General features: G+C 41.6%; 1 protein-coding gene and 1 long non-coding RNA gene across 12 annotated transcripts in view; one reads left to right on the top strand and one right to left on the bottom strand.

Moving 5' to 3' along the window:
• The window catches only part of LOC123385556, a 34,721-nt gene extending 12,049 nt beyond the window's left edge, over positions 1-22,672 (top strand). The window contains exon 3 of the long non-coding RNA XR_006598339.1: positions 21,202-22,672. This is a non-coding gene — a long non-coding RNA (uncharacterized LOC123385556). The remainder of the gene's footprint in view (positions 1-21,201) is intronic.
• ECT2L (epithelial cell transforming 2 like) overlaps positions 1-24,060 on the bottom strand; it is a 68,726-nt gene extending 44,666 nt beyond the window's left edge. For 8 of the 11 annotated variants that reach the window (XM_019831302.3, XM_045058119.1, XM_045058112.1 and 5 more), the window contains exons 1-4: positions 23,934-24,060; positions 22,666-22,778; positions 3,933-4,095; positions 629-881 (exon numbers count right to left, since the gene is read on the bottom strand). In XM_019831302.3, the coding sequence (XP_019686861.3) occupies positions 629-881; positions 3,933-4,095; positions 22,666-22,778; positions 23,934-24,035 (631 nt within the window). In that variant the 5' untranslated portion in view covers positions 24,036-24,060. The remainder of the gene's footprint in view (positions 1-628; positions 882-3,932; positions 4,096-22,665; positions 22,779-23,933) is intronic. The other 3 variants (XM_045058114.1, XM_045058118.1, XM_045058120.1) reach the window with 3 other exon arrangements.
• Between the last annotated feature and the right edge of the window lie 912 nt (positions 24,061-24,972).

The raw sequence follows: 24,972 nt of genomic DNA, 5'->3' as shown, positions 1-24,972 counted from the left end.
CTTGTGAAAACCAGTTAATCAATGTATAGGCATCACGTCCATTTCTGCACTTCTTCTTGGCTTCAAGTAACTTCCCATTTGTTAGGATCTCACCGGGTGTGAGTCAGTGAAAAAAAAAAAAAAAGATGGCAGAACTCAAATCACTTTTGTCGATGACTGTTGTGCACTGTGCAAATCAGAAGGCTTAGCTGAGAGTGGGTCTTATTCCTCCTCCCTTTCCACTTTGCTTTTTTTAATGCCATTTTTCCTGCTTCCGTGCCTATTTTCATTCCTACCTCTCTGTCACCAGTCCCAATTCTTCTGAGCCTATTTACTTGCTTCTGCCTGCGTTATTCTTCTCTCTCCCTGTTTTTGTCTCCTAAACTCCTAAACCCAAGAGTAACCAGAATAATAATGGAGGCACTGATATTTGACTTTCTGTATTTCATCTGAAATCTTTTTTTTCTTACTCATGAACTTGAAATATCCGGGGGGGGGGGGGGGAGAACTTGTCCTGAACATACTTTAGAGACTGCCACCCACATGCTATTCCAGAAAGACCTAACTATCCTCCTCTGTGGGAATTTGTGTGTAAATCCATTCGTTTCTACAATAGTTGGATAAGATAGAGTTTTCAAATGCTGCTCACTTTTACGTAGCGCAATTTTCTCCCAAATTATTTTCCGTAGGCACTTTTCTCTTTGTCTCTCCTGTAGCTCCTCATCTTCTCTTTTGGGTTCATTCAAGGTCCCATACATAGCAGTAGCTTCCCTAGGGATTGGCCAATCTAAGTTGGACACACAAGCAATGTAATGATGCTTCCAAGCACCATACTCATTATCTGTTGGAGTATAGGGCAGAAACCACCCAAACCTAATGCATTTGGGCATCCATAAGCAGTCCTACAGAAAAAGAAATGAGAACGAGAGTTTGCTAGAAATTTTTAAGGACAGTTTCCTAGTAATAATGTTTCAGGTACACAGATAACTTCTTTACATTGAGATTTCTGGTGCCGCTGACTTGTCATCTGAATTTGACTCTAACAAACAAGAACCATCCCTGACTCCATAGAAAAGTAGTCTTTGGTGACAATATACATTACATATGAATATATGTATTAGTCATCTTTGTACACTTGCTCCCATAGCATTTGATTTACCCTAGATTCTGAGGATTTTGAGCAATAGTATATTAGTTTGTTTCAGACCAAACCTTCCACTGGGAACACCTTTGGTTGAACCACATGATCTTGCCAGTATGCAACCAGCTTTGATATATGGGAACAGCAAATTTCACGTGATCTAATTGAGTCAAGTATCTAGACAGAATATTATAAAACAATTCTTTGAAGGCGTATAGAGCTACGAATGCAACGTCTCATATAACCATGACCCCAGAGAGAAGGGAAACCCAGAGAGGTGACCCCAACATTTGGCATTACTTTTCATTTCAAGGCATCTGGCAGTTCCAAAGGAAAGCTCAGGCTGAGAAGCAAAGCAGAAAGTTATGGCTGAACGACAGGGAAGCTGAAAAGAATTTTAGGTATTCTCACGAGGAGGAGAGGAAACAAAATTAAATTCAGGGCTCGCTAAGGGCAAGAGCCTTGGTGATCACGCCAGGCTTTCAGCTGAGATCCTTATCAGCAAGGATAAGGAATTAGACAACTATCACAAAGACTGAAGCCAGCTTTGAAAAATCTCTTTCTCTGACTGGATTTAAGTCATCTATTCCTAGCCTAACCAAATGCCAGAAACAAAAGCAAATTCTCTCTGGAAGAAGATAACCTCATCCAGATTCAAATTATTGACTGCAAAAATATCTTATAACCAATATCTGATACTCCATCAAAAATACCAAGCACACCAAAGGGCAAGAATTGTTTGTTTCTCCTTTTGTCTTTCATGATCTGTTATTAAGTAGAGTAAGACCCTCAGGAGAGCCATGCGTTGTAATGGTTAGGCACGAACTTAAAAAATAAACAACCCTATAATTAATATGTCTGGGAAATTAAATAGCTAGGTGAGAAATTTTGGTAAAATAATCAGATCAGCACTCTAGAACTGAAAAACATAATAGCAGAAATTTAAAACTCAATGGACCAGTTTAAAAGCAAATTAGAATCCAGCAAGAGAGAGAATTAGTAAACTAAAAAGCCAGAAGAAAGATGCAGGCTGAAACACTGAAAGCCAAGAAAGGTGGAAAAGACACATAGAGAACATGAAACCTGCAGGGCGGGTGAGTCAGTCTAACACATAAGTACTGGAACCGCAGAGGAAAAGGAGAGAAAATGGGGCAGAATATGAAGGGATCGTCTCCGACAGCTTTTCGAAACTGAGAAAAGACACTAAATCTCAGATGCAAAAAAAAAAAAAAAAAAAAATCACTGTAAATCACAAAATAGGAGAAACACACATACACACGCACATTTCTGGGTACCTCCTAAAAAAATTGCATAAGACAGAAGACAAGATGGAGGAAAAAATCCTAAAAGCAGCTAAGGAAATAAGGAGCAACAATAAGGGAGCAACAATAAAGCCTCCTGCTTCTTCCAAAAAAAAATGTATGTGTATGTGTGTGCGTATGTGTGTAGAAAATTAAAATATTTGACAGTAACATAGAAACTGGGAGGAGGGGAGCAGATGCAGGGTCCGAAGCTTCTGGCTTTATCTCAGAAGTGGTAAAAAAAAAAAATAGGGGCGCCTGGGTGGCGCAGTCGGTTGAGCGTCCGACTTCAGCCAGGTCACGATCTCGCGGTCCGTGAGTTCGAGCCCCGCGTCGGGCTCTGGGCTGATGGCTCAGAGCCTGGAGCCTGTTTCCGATTCTGTGTCTCCCTCTCTCTCTGCCCCTCCCCCGTTCATGCTCTGTCGCTCTCTGTCCCAAAAAAAAAAAAAAAAAAAAAAAAGTTGAAAAAAAAATAAACAAAAACAAAAAAACCCACCCTAGAATGAGTGCTGTAATCTCTAATACAGCCAGGAGAAAACAGCTAAAGAATTTAAAATTAACAATCTAAAAAATATGGAAGTACTCCAAAAGAAAAAAGAGAAACAAGATATAAAACACAAGGAACAAACAAAAAGTAAATAGTGAAACGGTGGACTTAAGCTTACATATATCAGTATGTAAACAAATGTAAACAGAAGAATGACCCCAGCTAAAAGCCAGGGACTGTCAAATGTTCAAAAACAACTCCCCACAACCACATTCTGTTTCCGAGACATATTCCTTAAATACGAGGACATAGAAAAGTAAAAAGTCAGAAAACAATACATATGCCAACACCTCGCCTGGGTTCTTAAATGCTGTAAACCCAGGACTCAACAGTTGGTTTTGCATGTGGCCTCTCCATGGAAAGCTAGGTATTTTCTGAGATCAGAAGCTTAACACTAGCCCACTCTGGGAAGTTTGTACACGTTAAAGAAGTTAAGTTATTGACTTGTATTCAAGTATGTCTGCCATTACATTTCATTAAATCTTTTAAGAAGAAAATGAGACAAGCCCGAGGCAGAGTTAATGGCAGAGGATGTTGGAAATCCAGATTTACATTCTTTAACAGATGTGAGCCAAAGAGGGATCAGATGAGGTTGTGGTTGTACAGCAATTTTCGAGGTGAATGATCACGGATAAAATCATACCATATAATAACCAAAGCTTAACTATAATTTCTCAGGAAAGAAGTGGACTTCTTTAGCCACGGTAAAATGTTTTCTAAATAATTAAATTGAGCATTTGAAGATTCTTAAAATTACACGAATTATTAGAATAGTGTATATCCGCTCACTTCCAAAATAAATTATCATATTTAACTTCTCCCCATGTTTGCTCTGAAGGGTAAGTTAATTATGGTTCAAATACTCTCCATTACTGTCTTCAGGGAAGGAAGCTACCCCAGTTGTCTCCTTACAGAACACAGCTGTTATTTGTGCCCTATCGGTAGGAAGTGACAAGTAGTCAACCTGTTCAGTTAAAAACTTCCAGGCCCAGCTGACTTGTGCAGCTGCACACAAATCTTTTGGATTCAGAAAGGAAAAGATATATAGAGAAATGAAGCGCGGTAACACCGTAGAGAAATCCACTTTGGCCATTTGCATCCTTTCTGAAAACCACTCTTGGACAATCCTACAAAGAAAGATACAGAAATTTAGTTCAGAACGCTAGTATCTAAAACCGACCAAAAATCTAGGACACATATTGGTCATTGTTCTTTCTATAATGTTCTAACTATAAAAAAACAAAACAAAACTTAAATCCTAGGTAACACACAGCTAGATTTTTAAAAATACTGTATCTACTTTCACTGATCCATTCTAAAGGTGAATAATAAAAATATCTAAAATCTACAGGAAAAAGGTCTGAAATAAACATAGTTATTTAAGTTATAAATGTGGATTTTCTGCCTTTTCCTTTACTCCAAATTCAATAAATCAGCAAGTCTTGTCAGCCCTACAAATATGTACCCTCATATCCAACCACTTTCTCTCCACCTCCACTGCTATCACCACTGCAAAGCTCCTCCTTCTCCCTCCTGCACAACCGCAATAACCCCTTCTGATAGTCTCCCCCATTCCACTCCTCTTCCGAGAGCCCATTCTCTACATGGCAGTGGAGGGTTTTTTTTTTCTAATTTTTTTTTTTCATTAAGTAACCTCTATGCCCAACGTGGGGCTCAAACTCACAAACCTAAGATCAAGAGTCACATGTTCCAGAGACTGAGCCAGCCAGGCGCCCCCTCAAGTGTTTTTGGTTTTTTTAATGTAAATTAGATAATGTCACTCATGCAAGTAAAACCCTACAATGACTTCCCGGTGTTATTAGAATAAAACCCTGTAGCTACATCACACTTAGTGGTGAAATATTAATGCCTTACCCCTAACATAAGAACAAACCAAGAATGTTCACTCTCATTCCTTCAATTTAACAGGCGCCGGAGATCCTAGCCATTTCAACAAGGCAGGAAAAAAAGTAACTAGTATACATATTGGAAAGGAAGCAATAAAACTGTCTCAATTCATGTATGCGGAATCTACAAAACCACTTTTAAAAACAAGGAATCTGCAAAACAACCATTTAAATTGTCGAACTAATTAGTATAAAATGGTTGATGATTTTCTTTTATCTTTTTTTTTAAGTTAATTTCATTGGTTTGAGAGGGACAGAGACACCACAAGTGGGGGAGGGGCAGAGAGAGGGAGACAGAGAATCCCAAGCAGGCTCTGCGCAGTCAGTGAAGGAAATTGTGAGATCGTGACCCGAGCCAAAACTAAGAGTCGGATGCTTAACTGAGCCACCCGGGAGCCTCTGATTCTCTTTTATCTTTTTAATGTTTATAGGATCTATAGCAACATTCCCTTTTTCATTCCTGATATTGGCAATTTACTCTTCTTTTTTCTTGGTTATTCTTGCCAGGAGTTTATCAATTCAATTACTTTTTTTTTTTTTTTAACAGCTTTTGTTTTCATAAATTTTCTCTCTTCATTTTTTATTTTATTGATGTCAGCTCTTCATCATTTCTTTACTTCTACTTACTTTGGGTGTAATTTGAGTTTGTTTCTAGTTTCTTAAGGTGGAAATTTAGATAGTTAATTTGAATCCTTTTTTTTCTTTTCTGAGGTAAGAATTTAAAGGATATATTTTCCTCTAAGCTGTACTTCAGCTGCATCTCAGCCATTTAGATGTGTTGTATTTTCATTGTCACTCAATTTGAAATATTCTAATTTCCCTTGTGTTTTCTTTTTTGACCACATGTTTTTTATAAGTGAATTAACTTCCAAATAGTTTTGGATTTTCTAGATAAATATTTTTGGGTTTTCTAGATATTTTATATTTTTTAATCTCAAATTTTATTGCATTGTTGTTAAAACTTATACTTAATTAGATTTTAACAAGTCTGAAATGTATTGAGTCTTATTTTTTGGACCAGGAAATTATGTATCTTGGTGAAAGTTATTTTGCTCATAAAAAAACTCATCTATTGGGAAGTTGTTGGCTTTAATTTCCTATAAATATTGGGTCAAGGTGGTTTAGAAGATTGCTCAGTTCTATATTCTCACTGATTTTTTTTTGTTTAGTTGTTCTATTATAATTTACTCAGTTTTGTTTTATGTGATTTGAAACTCTATTATTTGGTACATACATATTTATTATTTTATGACTTCATGATGAAGGGATCCTTTTCTCCTTATATAATGTCCCTCTCTGTCTTTCTAGTAACATTCCTCATCTTGAAGTCCATTTTGTCTGATATTAATATTGCCATCCTACTTTTATATACTTAGTATGTATATCCTATCCTTTTACTTTTAACCAATCAGAATCTTTATATTTACAGTGTATCCTTTGTGGTCAGTATACAGTTAGATCTTGTTTTGTTTTTTTCTTTTTAAAGCTCATTTAACAACCACTGCCTTTTATTTGAAGGTTTAGTCCACTTATATTTAATATAATTATTGATATGGTTGAATCCAGGTCTTAATTTTATTTGTTTTTTGCTTTTCCCATTTGTTTTATGAAAATTTATTCCTCCTCTCCTGTCTTGGTTTGAGATAATAAATTTTTTGTATTCCATTTCAATGCCTTTATTGGCTTTTTAGGATATCTCTTGCATTACGCAATTGAGTTGTTGTTAGCAAGTACAATACACATTGTTGACATTTCATAGTCTATTTAGAGTGAATATTCATATAAAATTAAAGAACAGTGCAATGGTATAGTTCTTGACATCCTTAAGCTTTGGTCACAGTACCACATCTACTTATGTTATAAGCCCCATAATACATTGGTTTTGCTTTAAACAGTCATATGTCTGTAAAATAACTTTAAAATTTTACATTTTCCCACACATTACCATTTCCTGCTTGTACATCCAAGTTTCCATCTGTTATCAATTTCCTTAGCCTGAAGAATTTGTTTCAGCCTTTCTTCACTGGAGGTCTTCTGACAACAAATTTTATCACTCTCTTTTTATATGAAAATGTCTTATTTCACCCTAATGTTTGTAGTACTATTATGACCTGCATTAATCAATTTTAATAATTATCATCTTGTAGCCAGTCTGGTTTCTGCTATATCATCTTTCCTTCCTCCTCCTCCACCTCCTCCTCCTGTTTCTTTTCCTCCTCTCTCCCTCCTCCTCCTGTTTCTTCCTCCCTCACTCCCATTTTATTTTAAAGCCAGCCTAAAACATCGGGTCACTGCACTCATCTCACCCACATAGATGTGTTATATTGTCATCATCATTCCATTTGAAATATTCTCATTTCTCTTGGGATTTCTTCTTTGATATTTCTGTGTGCCTTACTAAACAATAGGAGCATTTTTAAAAAGCATATACTATAATACCATCATCATGTCTAAACAAATTCAATAAGAATTTTTTTTTTTAACATTTATTTTTGAGAGAGAAAGATGGACTACAAGCAGGAGAGGAGCAGAGAAGGAGCGAGACATAGAATCCAAAGCAGGCTCCAGGCTCTGAGCTGTCAGCACAGAACCCAATGTGGGGCTCGAACCCATGAAACGCGAGATCATGACCTGAGCCGAGGTTGGATGCTTAACTGACTGAGTCACCTAGGTGCCCCTCAACAATAATTTCTTAATGTGATATCTATTTTTAAAAAGTTTATAAAAATATAGCATACATCAAGAACACTTCTTACATTACTCTGTGTGCCACCTAAGCACAAATGGATCTTGAATGAATAAGAAATCTGGGGGCTATGTAGGCCTTAGACCAAAGAGATGTTTTATGGTTCATGAAAGATGCATTGCTGGCCCTGTAGCCACCAATTATAAAAAAAAAGAGATACTTAATTCCTAATTGCCCTCTCTGGATATTGGCCATAAACATCTGTTATAATCCCAAGCCACCAAATAGGTCATCATATATGAATAAGAATCACTAGAACAAGAAAGTTTGGAAGCAATCCAAGGATTAGCAAATGAAAGTCTTACCTGGAACCCCTAATCTCCTCCAATCTCAGTGAAGTTATAGATGTTTGTGACCAGTCTCATAGCTGATTGGAAAATTTGGCAATAGAACTCACCAGAACTCTTTTATCTCAAGCCATGGGGACCATGGAACTATTTTTCACTGCTAAGTGGCTACTGCTACCCTGTTACCAGATCCTATTGGACACAGATTAACTCACTGGAAGACAAATCCTGTCTCTGAACGGATCTCATTCTGCAATGTGTCTTCTCTGACTTTCTGTGACCTTCTCTGAATGCATAGGCTAAATTCCCACAGGGTGGGTCAAGCCCCAGAAAGTTCCAATGTGAAATGAAAACACTATCTCCAATTAGGGACGAAAAAAGAACTTAGTTATCTTCATAAACAAGTTGCTGAAGACCCATGAGACCCAGAGACTGTCTTTATCATTAATTTACCCAAACTGCTTGCCTAACTGGAGCCTCATCTATAATCTTGGGAGAAGGGAAACTTGTATCTTGCAACTGAACACCAATAAATAATACATGTAGAAGGAATTAAGAAGTTAGAAAATGAGCACTTGGCAGCTATCACAGTAATAATTATATCAGATAAGAATCATCAATGGATTCTAAAACCAGTGGGTGAAAGTATGCTGAGGAACAGGGTACTTGCATAGATTCAAATACTTTTAAGTTAATTTAAAATTAATCACTCAAAGTCTTTTTAGTTACTTATTAATTAATAAGTACCAAAGACCTAATAATTAATCATCTTAACCAAGTGATGATAAGTCAACAGCATGAGCAATGGGGCAAATCGACATAATATGCCCCATGTGATCCGCTGAGAACACAGCGTCACTTCTGTGTTATTCCTGCCAAGAACACATAACCTGAATGTGATCTTAAAGAAGTATCAGCCAATCACAGATCGAAGGTCATTCAACAAAGTAGGTCTGTACTTTTTTTTTTATGTTTTATTTTATTTTTGAAGGAGAGAGAGACAGAGTGCGAGCAGGGAAGGGGCAGAGAGAGAGGGAGACACAGAATCTGAAGCAGGCTCCAGGCTCTGAGCTGTCAGCACAGAGCCCCACGTGGGGCTCAAACCAATGAACCGTGAGATCACGACCTGAGCCGAAGTTGGATGCTTAACCAACTGAGCCACCCAGGTGCCCAAGTAGGTCTGTACTCTTGAAAGTGTTAACTAATAAAAGACAAGAAAGAACTGAGGAACTGCTCCCCATCAAAGGTGGATATAGAGACGTGAAAACCGAATACAACAGGACCCTGGATTGGATTCTGGACTGAGAAGGAAAGGACATTGTTGGAACAATCAGGAGTATTCAAATGGAATCTGTGGATTAGACCATAGTACTGTATCAGTGCTGATTTCTTGATATTGGAGGATGTACTTTGATTTTTCAGCAGAATGTCCTGTTTGTTTGTTTGTTTGTTTGTTTTGAAAACACATACTGAGATGCTTAGCTTTAGTGGGGCATCATGTTTGCAACATATTCTCAAATGATTCAGCATAATAAGGTGAAATGGTAAAATGTTAACCATTAAGGAATCCAGGTGAAAAGTATAAAGGAATTATTTGCACAAGTTTTTGCAATTTTTCTATAAGTTAACAATTATTGCAAAATAAAAAGGTTTTTTGATTTCTGTTTTTAAAGAAGAGGCTGCCTACATCATTTGCAAGGTTTAATGATTGCCTATTATGTTGGGTGTTTCTACTCCTCTGGCTTTATCTGAGCCCACTGCTCATTCTTGATCCCTGTCCATGCAGCTTTGTCACAACCTAAGACAAAACAGTGGTTCAAAATGAACCTAATGGTGGGGCGCCTGGATGGGTCAGTCGGTTAAGTGTCCGACTCTTGGTTTCGGCTCAGGTCATGATCTTACGGCTCATGAGTTCAAGCCCCGCATCAGCTCCACGCTAATAGTGTGGAGACTGCTTGGGATTTTCTGTCCCTTCCTTTCTGTCTGCCTTTCACCTGCTTGTGCTCTCTCTCTCTCTAAATGGATAAATAAACTTTAAAATAATTAAAAAGAAAGAAGTAAATAGATAGAGGGATAGACAGATGGATAAAATGAACATATTGGCATGCCAGTCTGGGGAGTGCGTGCGTGCACGCGCACGTGTGTGTGTGCGTGTGCGTGTGTGTGTGTGTGTGTGTGTAAGCAGGAGAGCAAAGGATGGAATTGTGCATGTACTGGCAGCATATCGTATCCACAGACAAAAGTGTCACGAGGGCTCCTCTCATTGTTGAGAGATTAACATTCAAGCCCAATGAGGCAGTGAGGACACCAGGAACAGCTAATCCCCGGGGATCGCTGATCTGAGTCCTCACTGTCCCAGACAGGCTTCACAATCCTTTCACTGGTTCTTGGAGGACAGTATGCTCTCACTTAGAATTATAAAGCAGATCAATAAAATAAGGTGCAAAACAGAAATGTCTTCAGCCTCCTTTTCAAAGACGGGCCTCAGTGTCTTGAGTTTTTGTTCCCACCCCCTTCCCACCGCACACCGTCTACTGTTCCATCCCAGCCAAGCAAAGGAGAAGAACTGAACCTGAGTTACTGTTTATTTATTTATCATTTTATTTTTTTAAGTTTATTTATTTTGAGAGAGCAAGTGGGAGGGGCAGAGAGAGAGGAGGCGTGAGAGAGAATCTCAAGCTGATCACGCAGAGCCTGACATGAGGCTTGATCTCATGAACCATGAGATCATGACCTGGGCCAAAATCAAGAGTCAGATGCTTAACCAACTGAGCCATCCAGGTATCCCAAAATATTTTCTTTCTTTTTTCTTCTTTTTTTTTTAATGTTTTATTTTATTTTTGAGTGAGAGAGAGCGGCGGGGGGGGGGGGGGGGGCAGGAGAATGGGCATAGAGGATCTGAAGCAGGCTTCATGCTAACAGCAGAGAGCCTGATGCGTTGCTCAAATCAAACTCACAAAACTCGAGGTCATAACCTGAGCCACCCAGGTGCCCCCAAAAGATTTTATTTTTAAGCAATCTCTATAACCAGCACGGGGCCCGAACTCACAACCCCGACATCAAGAGTCATACACTTCACTGACTGAGCCAGCAAGGCACCCCAAGGATCTGAGTTACTTTTTATTTTTATTTATTTATTTTTTATTTATTTTTAATTTTTTTTTCAACTTTTATTTATTTTTCGGACAGAGAGAGAGACAGAGCATGAACGGGGGAGGGGCAGAGAGAGAGGGAGACACAGAATCTGAAACAGGCTCCAGGCTCCGAGCCATCAGCCCAGAGCCTGACGCGGGGCTCGAACTCACGGACCGCGAGATCGTGACCTGGCTGAAGCCGGACGCTTAACCGACTGCGCCACCCAGGCGCCCCCTGAGTTACTTTTTAAAGTGGACCTCACTTATACATGTTTTACATTCGTTCGTAGCAAGCACTGCTACAAGGACACATTCAAGTATAATGAATCTTAAGCAAGAAAAAAGGAACATGCTTCAGCCACATAAAAAGAAGAAAAAAAAAATCAGTACCCAAGCAGCAGAACTAGGGTAGTTTGTGGTAATGACATCGTGGCTCATTGCATTTTAGTTAATGTTGCAAAGTAAGAAATCCGTGAAGAGAAATAACAACATGTAAAGAGACAATGAACAAAATGTGCTTTGCTCCTTTATTGTGACAAGGATATCTTCATTTAAATAATTCATGACACTACTTTGCCGTGTGCTACTGAATGTACAATGTGTACTTTGCAAAAATAACAAGGCTTAGTAATACGGCACTTGAATCTAATTCTCAGCTCTTAAATTTCTGATAAGAAGGAGAGAGAAGCAGCCCAAACTGCGATGAAAACCACTGAGAGGACAGCTTGCAGCGGTGGCCTGGAGAGGGGAAGTCACGATGGCAGAGGTCCCTGCTTTCTTGCTCCCCGGGCAGTACCCTGGAGTCTCGACTGGTGGCTTTACCACCACTTTATGGCACGGCCAGGGTCTGGGTTAGGTGGGCTTCCACAACGGATGCCAGGGTCACACAGAATAATGATTAGGTTTGGGGAATAAAGGGAGGGGAGAACGTATGCCGAAGTCTTCGGTGAATGAGAGAACAAAGCTGGGTGCGGGGAAAGCGATAAGGAAGGGTGACTGAAGAGTTTAAAATCTTTTTAGATTTTAAAATTGGGGCGCCTGGGTGGCTCAGTCGGTTAAGTGTCTGACTCTTGATTTTGGCTCAGGTCCTGTCTCGTAGTTTGTGAGTTCGAGCCCCACATTGGGCTCTGTGCTGTCGGTACGGATTGGGATTCTCTCTTTCTCCCTGTGGCTCTGCCCCTCCCGCTCGCTCTCTCTGTCTCTCGGAAATAAATAAACTTAAAAAAAAATTTTTTAAAGATTTTAAAATAGTTTGTCTATGCTGATTCATAGCTACATGGAGGCACATAAGCATAAAAAATTAGGTTATCTCTGGGTGGGGGGATTCTGGGTGATTTTCCTCTTTTTGCCTACTCACATGTTCCAGTGCTTCTACAAAAGCCTGGAATTACTACTGAAGAGATAAAAAAGGCCCCAGGCTTCCACACAGGTGGTCCCTACCAAGTAGGGCACTCATTCTCCTAGTCTTTGCTTGTCTAGCCTCCTACGTATCCTTCGGACTCCAGCCTAAATGTCAGATCCTCAGGGGAAGGCTGTCCTGATCCCCTGGACCCGCTGAGGTCTTCTTACTTTTCCTTTGCTACTGAGCACGGTCGGAGCTATTTATCTGATATCCGGGGGGGGCTGGTCAAGCCTGCTTGGGAAATAAAGGAGAATGCATGTACACAGACTTCTCATTGTTATCAAAGTGCAGTACGACCTTCCATGTATGATACATACGGTATAACTTGTGGCCAGTGAAGCAATATGGTGCTGGGGAAGGAGCAAGAAAGTGTACCTGGAACCAGCATGGCGGGTCTAAGTTACCTGGCTGGTGGGAAGCCATTTTTCGCAACAATATTGGTGACCATGTAAGGTAACGGCAGTGAAATTTTAGGGTGATATTTCTGGGGTGCTGACAGAATCCCCCCACCTCCCCAACAGGCTGACCATTCCTGCTGCCCACATCCTTGCCTGTCGGAGGAGGCTCCTGCCGCTCACAGAGCACTCCTCCCTCAATGTCATCTCCTGTCCTCGGCTGAAACCTGTATCCTTTGCACTTGATGTGCACTATAATGTAATCTAAGCATGGTTTTTGTGTTTCCGTTCCTGCTGACCCTCAAACTCCATCCATTTTGGGGCTCATTCACTATTGAAAGTCTTTCTCTTCCACTGCACCTCAAGCCGCAAGGAAGAAGGCATGGTGTTTGTCTTGTTTGCTGCTATGCCCCCAGCACTTGGTACGGTGCTTCTGACTTGGCAGGGGCTGAGAAAACACATGTAAGTTAGAATAAGGAATGAAAAAAATAATAAAAATAGAAAAGCACTACTTGTATTAACTTCCTGTTCATTGTTTAACAATTACTGCTGACTTAACTGGCCTAGAGCGGTGCAAATGTATGTTCTCAGAGTTCCGGAGGTCAGAAGTCTGAAATCAGTTTCACTGGGCTCCAGGCAAGGTGCTGCCAGGGCTGACCCCCTCTGGAGGCTCGGAGGGGAGAATCTGTCCCCTTGTCCCTTTCGCGTTCTAGAAGCGGCCGGCCTTCCTTGGCTCGTGGCCGCTTCTCGAAGCACAGCATTGTCACACGTCTCCATCTCTCCCACTGCTTCTGGCATGACATGGTCTGTCGGGCCTCTTGCCTCCCTTTTAAGGGCGAGTGTGATTACGTTGAGCCCCGATCACGCAGGATAACCTCCCCACCTCAACATCCTTCATCACATCTGCAAACTGCCTTTGCCCCATCACGTAACATCCACGAGTTCCAGGGTGAGGGTGTGGACATACTTGGAGGCCACTATTCAGTCTGCCACATTGCTCTAACTTCTGAAACACGGAAAACACTCCAAAATATTTGTGCTGGTGCTACATTGTGCTCTCGGATATCCGGTGAGAGGCAGGGACATCCCCTTGTCCTGAAATAGGACATATTTTATTCTACTAAAATATGAACTTCGGAGGGCAGGAATGTTTTACACTCTGTTTAGTGTTGAATCCCGGGCACCCAGAGTTGTGTTTGGCACATGGTAGGCATTCGGTATATAATTGTTGAATGCTGGATGAAGAGACAGCATTCTTCCGACACCCATCATTTACTTCCCCTTCTTCCGGTCAAATAACTTCAGTTTCTATAGGGTGATCCATATGGTTCTGTAGAAGCCGATTCCATCCCTGGCTCCAAAATGCATATGAATAAAGGCTAATTCCATTTATTTGGGTCAATCTCCTGGCCACAGCAACTGGCAAAAGTAGGCATGGACCTATGCTAGTCCAAGCAGAGTGAAGCTCAAACAAAGAAATTATTTTTATGTCCATTCACAACGGAGGAAACCTCATAATGAAGCCAGGACTGCCAAAGGCAGAGCTGAAGAGCAGAAAGAATCAAGTCACTGGTTTTATTACTGAACCTCTGAATTGAGCTTCAACTGCAGCCAAACCTACTCCGATTTTTTCAATTATAGGAGAGGGAAATATTTCCTTTATTACTCGTGTCAAGTCGAAACCCACACAGTCGAAACAGTCGAAACCCACGAAGCAGCAGTGCCAGGGAAAGATGAAAAAGGCATCTAGAGAACCCGAACAGATCATTCTGTTTCGTTGGGAATAGAAGGAACGGGGTACTCGTGCATCCTGCGTTCCTGCCTCTGAGGAAGAGTGGACTCTTGGGGCCATCAGGTCACCCTTGGCTGTGCGCCACAGCACTCTGGGAATGGAGTCAATACTGCTTCCTCGGCCCCATCCCCGCGTGTTGAGCCAAAATCTCCACGGATGGGGTTCAGAGTCTGTTTTTACAAACTCCAAGTGATCCTATGGGCCCAGCCCTTCTCAGCATCCGGGAATTTGACTTCCCAGTAGCAGCAGATCCCGGGGCTCATGTGAAGCCGAGTACAAAGCACTGGGTGTGTGTAGGGCGGTCTTAGGAGGAGGTGGAACTCCTTTTGGAGGTCCTGAGCTCATGAGGTTCTGAGACCTGCATGGGAATCTAATTGGCTCTCTCCCATGTGTAAAGAGCGTCAGTTGAGCTTTTGATGCATTTTATTTTTCTAAAGGTAGCTGGTTCACAACTAAATTCTGGAGGGTTGATATGACCAGAGAAGGGCCCATAAATGGATCATTATGGGCCATATTAAACCTATTTATCTTCCTTTCACTTAAGCAATAGGGAAAATCAGGGCAGCTCCAGGGTTAGTGATTTCAAGGACTCAATGAGGTCATCAAAGGCCAGAATCTTCCATATTTTCACTTTGCCTCCTCAGTAGTTTGCTTTGGTCCTTAGGCTCATTCCCTGAGGTGATTTCCGAATGACTAACAAAGTGAGCGATTATCCTCACACAACAGGAACCACAGATGGAAAGGGCGTGTCCCTTCCTCAAGCCCCTATTTAAGTCCCTTTGAGAGCTAAGAAAACTCTTCCAGAAGCTCTCTAGCAGCCACTCGCCATGTGTCCTTAGGCAGAATTAGTGTCTACATGCCCTTTCATAATCCAGACGCCACCAAGGGGGTGGAATCATTGTGAACCTGTCCAAGCCTGACTCGCCCTTGGTGGGGCAGGGTGACACCTCTGAAACACATAATGCCTGGGGAGAAGGGCCTCTGTCAGGAATATGGAGAAGAAACAGGCAATGGTGATGGCATGCGGGTCATCAACAGTGTCTGGCCCACTAAACAGGCACCAAAGAAAGAAAACATCTATGTAGCTGCCCAGGCGTCTGATCTACCCAACCTTTACGGGTTGCCCCTTTAGTTCAGAGTTCTTACTTGTCTCTGTCCTTGCTCCCCTCTATACTTGAGATCTGACTACAGGTATTTCTTAAAGGGGTAAATGTGGTTTTAATATCTGGTAATATAACTCTTACTCTTTTTTTTCCTTTATATTTATACTTTTCTTAACTGTTGGTATCCATTTTCTTTAAGTTTTATTTCTTTATTTTGAGAGAGAGCATGTACATGTGAGCTGGGGAGGAGTAGAGAGAGAGAGAGAGAGAGAGAGAGAGAGAGGAAATCTCAAGCAGGTTCCCCACGGTCTCTGCAGAGCCTGACACGGGGCTCAGTCCCATGAACCCTGACATCGTGACCTGAGCTGAAATCAACAGTCAGACACTTAACTGACTGAGCCACCCAGGCGCCGCTGTCGCTATCCATTTTATTTTCTGGATTCGCTTTAGAATCAGTTTCTCGAGGTCCATAAGAGTATCCTATTTGGGAATTTGCACTAGGACTGACCTGAACTTTAAGACTAATTTCAAGACAATGGGCATCTTTAAACATGGCACATCTTCTTTTCAGTTTTTGTTTTTAACTGTCCTTTAACACAAGTTTATAATTTCCTGCACAAGGGTCTTGCACTTACTGTTTCAGTTTTATGCAACAGACGAAGGGAAGCAGAGCTAAGAGAAGGCAGTGGGGGTGGGGGGAGTAGGGGGGCAGGCAGGCAGGCCCCACGGCCTGGGTGACATTGTTTGAATCCAAGGATCTCTCCGGGCCTGAAGCTAGACCAATCTTAAGTCAAGGCATTCCCGTTTCTTCTGAAGCTGGTTTGAATTCCATTTCTGTTATTTGCACCTGAAAGCATTCTAACCATGACATCAAAAGAATACACCGAGAGAACAGGAGGAAAGATGACAAACATCCACTGAATGCTTACTGTGCACCTGGGGTTTTCTTCTTCTGTTCCTAAGACCTGCTAGCCTACTTAGGGCTCGTGTGCAGCCACCTCTATGCTTACTCTGCCGGAACCCTCCTGGACATTTCCTAAACAGATTCTTCAATACAGAACAGAGACAAATGTTCTCTTAAAACCTTTCTCCATTTTCCTATGATTTATCTGGGAATTTCACTCCTCCTACACAGAAGTAATAGGATTCTTGGTAGCTGTGGAAGCTAATATCATGTGCCTTATAAACGGCCGGTAGCGTTAATTATCAGGGCTGCGGCATTTGGGAAATTGTGCAATGAACGACTTCAGGAGGTGCCATTAACACAGATGACAGTGTGAAACAGCACCCCCGGAGTTGTGTGACATGCCACCCTTGGGTATTATTACTGTGCAAAATTCCTTCTGGAATTGTTTTATAGGAGTCTTGAGTTAATTCAATAGTGAAAAGTCTTGAGCGAAGCAAAGTATTAGTAATCGCCTATACTTGAGAACTTGGAGTATCTTGAAAAGTTCCTTCCTCCCAGGGAGCTAGCAAATGAACAAGTTGTTCTGATCATTTTTTTTTTTTTTTGCTATTCTTGTAATTAGGAGTGTTTAGGATCTCTTCATTCGGCAAGCATTTACCCAGTGGCTGCTGTGTACCTAGTATTGTTCTAAATGTTAGGGACACAGAGAGTCACCAGAAAAAGTTCTTGCCCTCACAGAGCTACAGTCTAGTGGAGGGGACACACAGTAAGTAAGCAAGCACTGTATATAACATAATGTCAGGTGGTGCTAAGTGCTGAGAAGACAAGTTAAACCTTTTAAAGTGTGGCACCACCATAGAAGAGTGGTACCACTTACAAAATGGGAAGTGAGAATTTCAAGCGCACAGGCTTTGCCTAGCATAAGCCAATGACCTTCCCACCATCCACTCTCCCTCTGTCCCCATCCCCACCCAATAAAACTCAAGGGTTTTCCTTCTTAGCTTCATCCGCTTCTAAAAACTGCCCCAGTGACAAATGATGGTTATCCATGACCATGTGATCTATTGAAAGGACGGGAGCATGTCCACAACCTGGGGCTGAGGAGAGAGAAGACTCAGGAGGAACCAGATTTCCAGACTCGTCTTGGATATTTAGAAACCCAGTGGGCCTTTGAATATGCTCTCTGCTACCTCCACACAGAAACGGTCTCCTTTCAAATGGGTGCTCAGGAACTCAGAGTGATGGGGCTGTTCTGAATTCAAATTTAACCTAGATGCATCGTCTCTGGGAAATGCATATACCAGATTTCCTCACAGTTCACAGATGGGATAGACATCCTGGCCTGAGCTCTCCCACGGGCCGCTTGGAAAGAGGGGGTGGGTGCAGGGAGGTGAGTGTGGGGGGTGTTCTCTCTTCACTGTACATTTTTCTGGACCACCCCATTTCTAGTCGGCTGTGATGGACACACATGATGACAGTGAATCCTTCGCTGTTCACGTCCTCCCTCTCCACCCACACACACATGCACACACACAGAAGAAGACAGTCCATCTGTGTCTTGGGATTGCACTTGCACGAATGTCGTCCCAAGGACCCACCGGGAAAAGCTACAGGTTTGAACAGCTCCAGCCCTGGAATGAAAGGCCTTTGTGTGGGGCGTTGCCTGCTGCTGAGTCGGGGCAATTAGAAACCGGTCCCACCAGTGTGGCTAGGAGACCAGAGGCAAACTTCTCATGGGATTCTTTGAGAGACAGACGCAGACCAGCCCAGTGTCCTTTTGGGAGTCATAGGAAACGTCAGCCTAATCGAGCAGCAGGGGGATGACATTAACGGAAGCTTTTAGACACGTGGTCATATAAGCATAATATACTGGGGGAAATGCCATGATAAAGGTTTGTAAACATTGCTGGGGGTGGAAGATGTGCAGGAAAGGTCCCAGGAGAGGGGCCACTAGAGTTGAGGTGAGGAAGAACTTGCCAGAGTGATGGTTTAAGAAGCTGAACCTTTGAAAAATGTCTTAAATATCATGAAACTCCATTTAAGAAATCTTCTTAAGGGGCACCTGGGTGGATCAGTCAGTTAAGCTTCATCTGGCTTCGGCTCAGGTCATAATCTCACAGTTTGTGGGTTCAAGCCCCGCGTCAGGCTTTGTGCTGACAGCCCAGAGCCTGGATCCTGCTTCGGATTCTGTGTTCTCCTCTCTCTCTGTCCCTCCCCTGCTCGCACTCTGTCTTGCTCTCTCTCAAATATAAATACAAACATTAAAAGAAATCTTCTTAAATCTGAACAATGTGGAATATAGTTGAGCACAGAAAAGAAAAATCTTACCTCACTGAGATTAAGAAAAAACTTGCAAAGAAAATTGTGACAACCCAGTTCCACCCTATACCACAATATCCTATTTAATACCTTTATAACTGTGACTGCTTCCAGTAAGACAAAATTATTCAGAAATTATAAAACAAAACATCTAAACAATGGCTCCTCTGCCTTGAAAACGGGGTTTGTACCAATACAGCCCAGTTTACATATAAATATTTCAGACATTCAAGCAATGCTAAATTCTCTCATGCATCCATCAGCTTTTTCAGTGGTGGGGGAACAGGGACTATAAGAATAAATAGGGTTCAAAAGAAATGTTTAACAACCAAAAGTTGATTGCACGGTCACTATTTGACCCAGCAGTTCCATTTCTAGGTAGAGACCTAAAAGAAATAAAGACATCCATCTAGAAAAGCCTGCACACAGATGTTCTTAGCATTATTCACAATCGCCAAAATGTGGAGACAACACAAATGTCCGTCAACTTAGGAATGGGTAAATAAAGTATGGACTATCCATCCATGGAATATTATTTAACGACAAAAAGGAAAGAAGTACGGATATTTGCTACAAAATGGATGACCCTCGGGAACATTGGCTGAACAAAGAAAATCACGGGCCCCAAATGGTGTCACTTAGATCGAGTTGCCAGACCGCGGCTTAATACCCAATAATTGCAGTTTCAGCCTCCCCCAGAAATGGGGCTTTAACCGGTCAGTCAGGAAAATTTTTCTTCCCATCTGCACCAACAAGTCTGGTACACAGTCTCTATCCCCCGAAGAAAGATGAGGCAATGTACGTGATAAGACCTGTTGCTTTTTCTTTCCCCTAGCAAACAGCCTTGTTTGGAACAATCCTTTTTTTTTGCTAATAGCTTTCTTACCCCCACCCTCCAACCATAAAAGCTTTCCTTCCATTTTATTTTGTACAACTCCTCTCAGAGTCCAGCTCCACTTGCTAAATGGGTGCCGCCCATTTACTTGGTTGCATTTTGTTATTTAACAACAATACAAGAACAGAGCCAGTCACAGAAGACCACGTGTTGTAAGACTGTATTTATATGAAAAGTACAGAAAAGGCAATTTATAGAAACAGAAAGTAGATTTCACGGTTGCCCAGTGCTGGGGGTGGAGATGGAAAGTTACTGCTAACGGGTAGGAAGTTTCTTTCGGGGGTGTTGAAAATGCCCTAAACTTAGGTTGTGGTAGTGTTTACACCACTCTGTGAATATACTAAAACCACTGACTTGTACCTTTTGAATGGTGACTTTTATTGCATGTGAATTCTATATCAATAAAGATGTCTAAAAGAAAGTTGATTGCGCTGACTTGAAAGACTAAAAGGAATTGGGCTTTTACATTTAATTAAAATCAAGCATAACTCGAATTGGATTAGACTATGAGCAAATAGTTTCTGTAGATGTTAGCAGGAGAGGAGACATGGCTGACCCAAAGAGAGAGGAAGAAAGACTTAATCCAGGGGCACCTGGGTGGCTCATTTGGTTGAGCATCTGACTCTTGATTTCACCTCAGATCGTGATCACAGGGTCACGTGGGTTTGAGTTTTGCATTGATTCTCTCTCTCTTTCTCTCCTTCCTTCTGCCCCTCTCCCCTGCTTGCTCACACTCTCTCACTGAAATAAATTAAAAAAAAAAAAATAATCTAAATTTTGGGGAATAAACTAATTGATGTTCAGCAACAAAACCACCACTACAAATTAAAGATGGGTTCAGGGTGCCAAATCTAGAGACCAGAAGTTGACATACAACTTCCCCTTAAAAGCAGCAGCCCAGAATATGTAATAATACCTTCATATGAAACTATGAAACCTACACAGCTCTCTGCAGAAATGCAGCTACTATGAAACAAGGCAAAGTAATTCCACTGAGCAGATTAGTCCCATATCCTGATGCCATAGTAAAAACTCAGGTACCAGACAAAGGCTACGACTTCCAGTGACAAAATGTCAGGCCTAATGTTAATGAGCCTCAAAATATACCACAAGATCTCTATTGACCTCCAGTGGTTACAGCTAAAATTGCGTGGTTTATGATACATGAGAAGAGAACATGATGTACCACAAGCAATTTTGGATTTGGGGTTTGGTCTATTATTTTATCTTGAAAGCTGTAAAGTTGGACTAAAAGGAAACCCAGCCGATGACTCCCATAAAAAGTTCCCTTCCCTGATTTTTAAGCATTGCTAAAGAGCTTATTTTTCTGTGGCCTGTTTTTGCAGCCTTTTTCAACACGGCCAGGAAGGTGCTTGCCTCCCTCCGGTGACTTGGTGACTCCATCGGGGACCGTCTGTGGACAAACCACTGTGCACCCACGGATGCAGGCGAGGGTACGCAGGAGAGCAGGTGAGCAAGCAGGTAGGAGAGAAGAAATGGCTGACTGAAAAGAGACAGGCAGGAGGAAGTGTAAGAAAGGGTGGAAGGCAGGTATTACAAATTAAAATAGGCCAATCCGGTTTTGCACAACTCTGGCGCTTTTTGGTAGCTACCTCAGCAGTTCAGAGATTCGCCTCTCCCAACAACCTCACCACCAGGCTGTAGTGAAAACAACTAACACCAAACGTTGCTATACCTACAGTTTCCCTAAACAAAACCTAGTAAACAACCCCCAAGCACTTCATACAGTCTCCTCTATGGGCTTGAAGGAGTCCCAGTTCTCTGTCCTTTGGGTGAAAGGTTTGCTCAGTTGAGAAAGTGCAATGTTCCGGAAGTGAGATTCTACTATTACCCTCATTGCTAGCCTCAGGCTACCAGAAACCCCCAGACTGGCAAGGCCATTGATCTGGGGATAAAGTCTTACAAGCACCTGCTACTGGGCTGGCTGGATTCTTCAGCCAGGAACAGGCGTGTCGGAGGGCTCTGTAGAATATTTTCAGTCCCACATCTAAATACCTTTAATTTCTCCAAAGAATTCATTTCCACCGTTCATCTGACAAATGAACAAGCCACTGGTTGCTCTGATAATAACTCATGTCTGATATTTGCTATGCTAACTAGCAAAGTATCTTGTAATAACTGAGACATTGTGACCTTTCCAGTAACAGTGCTAGCTAATCACGCTTAGAGCATTAAATCCTGATCAAAACACTAACTGTTCCTGTATGTAATTTCAACCAGTGCATTCAAATATCACACCATCTCTGCTGGAGTATTTCAAAGCAAATAACAGACATAGGAGGCAAGGGCAAGAAAAGAACAAGAAGCCATTGGCAATCGGTGGCGACTATCGTTAACCATTCCTGCCCGTATTCCTAAATGTTACTTCCCTGGTCACTCCTCGGATATTTTTCAGATCCGTTCATTTCAGATCCGTTGTTCAGGTAACAATTATTTATGGACCTGTGTACCAGATATCTATTTGACATATATTATCCTTCCGTTCTAAGGAGAATTTAATATACTAAGAGAATGTTAAAAATTCACTGGCTGAAGTCTCTGATGTTTGCAAAAACTAAACATCTCACTGTGGTGTGGAGGTGTTATAGCCCTCCAAGGCTCCATTTTATCCTCAAGGAGAAAGCAGCACTAGAAGATTCTGTTTATAAACCTTAAAATACCAGTCGCTTTATTTGTTCTTTCTAAGGGAAAGAAAAAAAAAAGAAACCCTTAAAGGTTATATAAACATTTTACTATATTTTATCTTCCTTTAAGAACCAATGATGATTACATCCTTGGGCTACATTTACCTTAACTGTGATTTAGTGCATCGTAAAAAAATCGTGAATAAGAATTCTTGACGTTGCTTGTTAGTCCAGAGGTCAAACCAATGACTTATAAGAGCAACTCTTTCCTGAAAGAGCTATAAGGGAGAGAAAATGTCATTTTCCTGTACAGTTCAATCTAAGTTGCTAAGCAATCCTTAGACAGTCTACCAACCTCATGGCTAATATTTGCATAGCACATTACAGTTCGCGAAGCACTTTCACTGTGTAGCAGAGGTCTATCCCTTCCGCTTCAACTGCTTTTATCTGGGGATAGAGAGACAAGCCCAGGCTTGTTGGGTGGGCTGGTGGGAAAGGCTGGCCAGGAGATATAATTACAGTGGGGCCCGAGGAGGGCCTCTCTGGAGAACAAAGAGGTAATGAATCCTGGCTCTTGTTTCTACCTAAACGAATGTGGCCTGGGGAAACAGATGCCAAACATTTCATCTTGAAAACACCTACAGGCTACACTTGAATAGTGAAAACAACAGGGCCATTTTAAGTAGGTATGATTTTACTAACCCACAGTCCTACATCTTTATAACCCTCACCAAAACAAGAGTTAATAAATATTGCCAAGTAGCCATTGTTAGACGTGTCTCCAAGGAAGACTTACGCCAAGGACCTCCCCCCCTCCCCCAAACCTGGGTGTCGGTCCAGCTTTGCTCAGATGATATATACAAACTCACTGGCTTTATTACTGGGTCAGGCTTTGGCCTTAGCCCGGCTAGTCTCCTTCCCTTGGAACAGGCCTGAACCACGCATGAGCTATCAGCCGTTAATGATTGACAGAGCTGCCTAAGCCAGTCAGTAACTACTTCCTGAACCACCTTTCAAAGGAGGGGCATCCCCCGGCCATTGAACTGAACTGAGAAGAGAGGATTAAAGAAATACACAGAGAATTAATTATACATGAATACTCTCCATATCGAACACCACCAAAGCACCTCCTCTTTTCTTCTCCCCAGCACACAGTGTTTTCTGGAGGCTTCTCTTTTGTCCCTGGAGGTACAGGGGAAAGGGGAGGCAGACCTTGGGGCTCCTCATAAAGTAGGAGTTGGAGACTGGAGTGAGAAGAGACTGTCTTGGGGCCGACAAATAGAAGTTTGTTTTTGTTTGAAGTGACTCCAAAACTAAATTCTTCAGAGTTTTGTTTGTTTGTTTTTTTTAATATGGTGACATGAGACTCCGAATGTCACAGTAAAATCAGCCCTACAAATTAAACTTCTTTTATTCCAGAATATCTAACTTACTTCTCTATTTAATGACTTGTTGCTGAAAGGTGTCCAGGCACTGAATCTTGTGTGAAAGCACTCCATTTCCAGAGTTTTTCTAGAAGAATCCTGAGCTGACATCTCAGCAAATTATTTTCTTCCAGCCCTAAGATATATACATTCATTTCAATAGAGGCTTAATTAAGATCACCTAGAAACATCCAATATATTAATGTTGTCATCATGGGAATTATAATAATTTCTGCCATTCATTGACATCTATATATTTATTTAAATTTTTTAAACATTTATTCATTTGAGAGAGAGAGAGAGAGAAATAGCACAACTGGGGGAGGGGCAGAAAGAGAGGGAGACACAGAATCTGAAGCAGGCTCCAGGCTCTGAGCTGTCAGCACAGAGCCCGACGCGGGGCTCAACTCACAGACCATGAGATCTTGACCTGAGCTGAAGTCGGACGCTTAACCGACTGAGCCACCCAGGTGCCCCATACATCTATATATTTATTTAGATAAAATTACAGCAAATTATGTGTGTATATATACATATATATACACATGTATATATACATCCCTGTGGAAGATAATCCATACAAATATGCACAGGGAGTTCATGAACTCCAAGGCATTGCAGTTTATTCTGTCCTCATCTGTTTGTACCCAAATGTGAATCTAAATCAGAGTTGTTTTTCACTTTTCTGGGAAAATGACTCAGCAATTGGGATGATGCTCTACCAACCAGGAATACTGCTTTTTCTTTCCCTGGAAAGCAGTAATCTGAATGACTTAAAGAGGGCATTCTACCTGCCTATCTTTTGAGGACACAATGAGGACATAGAGAATAAACCTAGCGTAATGTATCAGTCATCCATCGCAATGGATTCATTGCATCCCAAAATTTAACAGCTCAAAACAACTGGGGTCAGGAATCGAGGCACAGCATAGTGGAGTACCTAATCAGTCTGCTGGGGCTGTCATAGCAAAATATCACAAAGTGAGTGTCTTGAAGAACAACATTTTCTCACAATTCTGGAAGCTAGAAGTCCACGGTCAAGGTGCTG

This window comes from Felis catus, chromosome B2 (genome assembly GCF_018350175.1).
Source record: "Felis catus isolate Fca126 chromosome B2, F.catus_Fca126_mat1.0, whole genome shotgun sequence".
NCBI classification, from domain to species: domain Eukaryota; kingdom Metazoa; phylum Chordata; class Mammalia; order Carnivora; family Felidae; genus Felis; species Felis catus.
The sequence above is the reverse complement of the archived record's forward strand: the minus strand, read 5'-3'. Positions and strand labels throughout refer to the sequence as shown.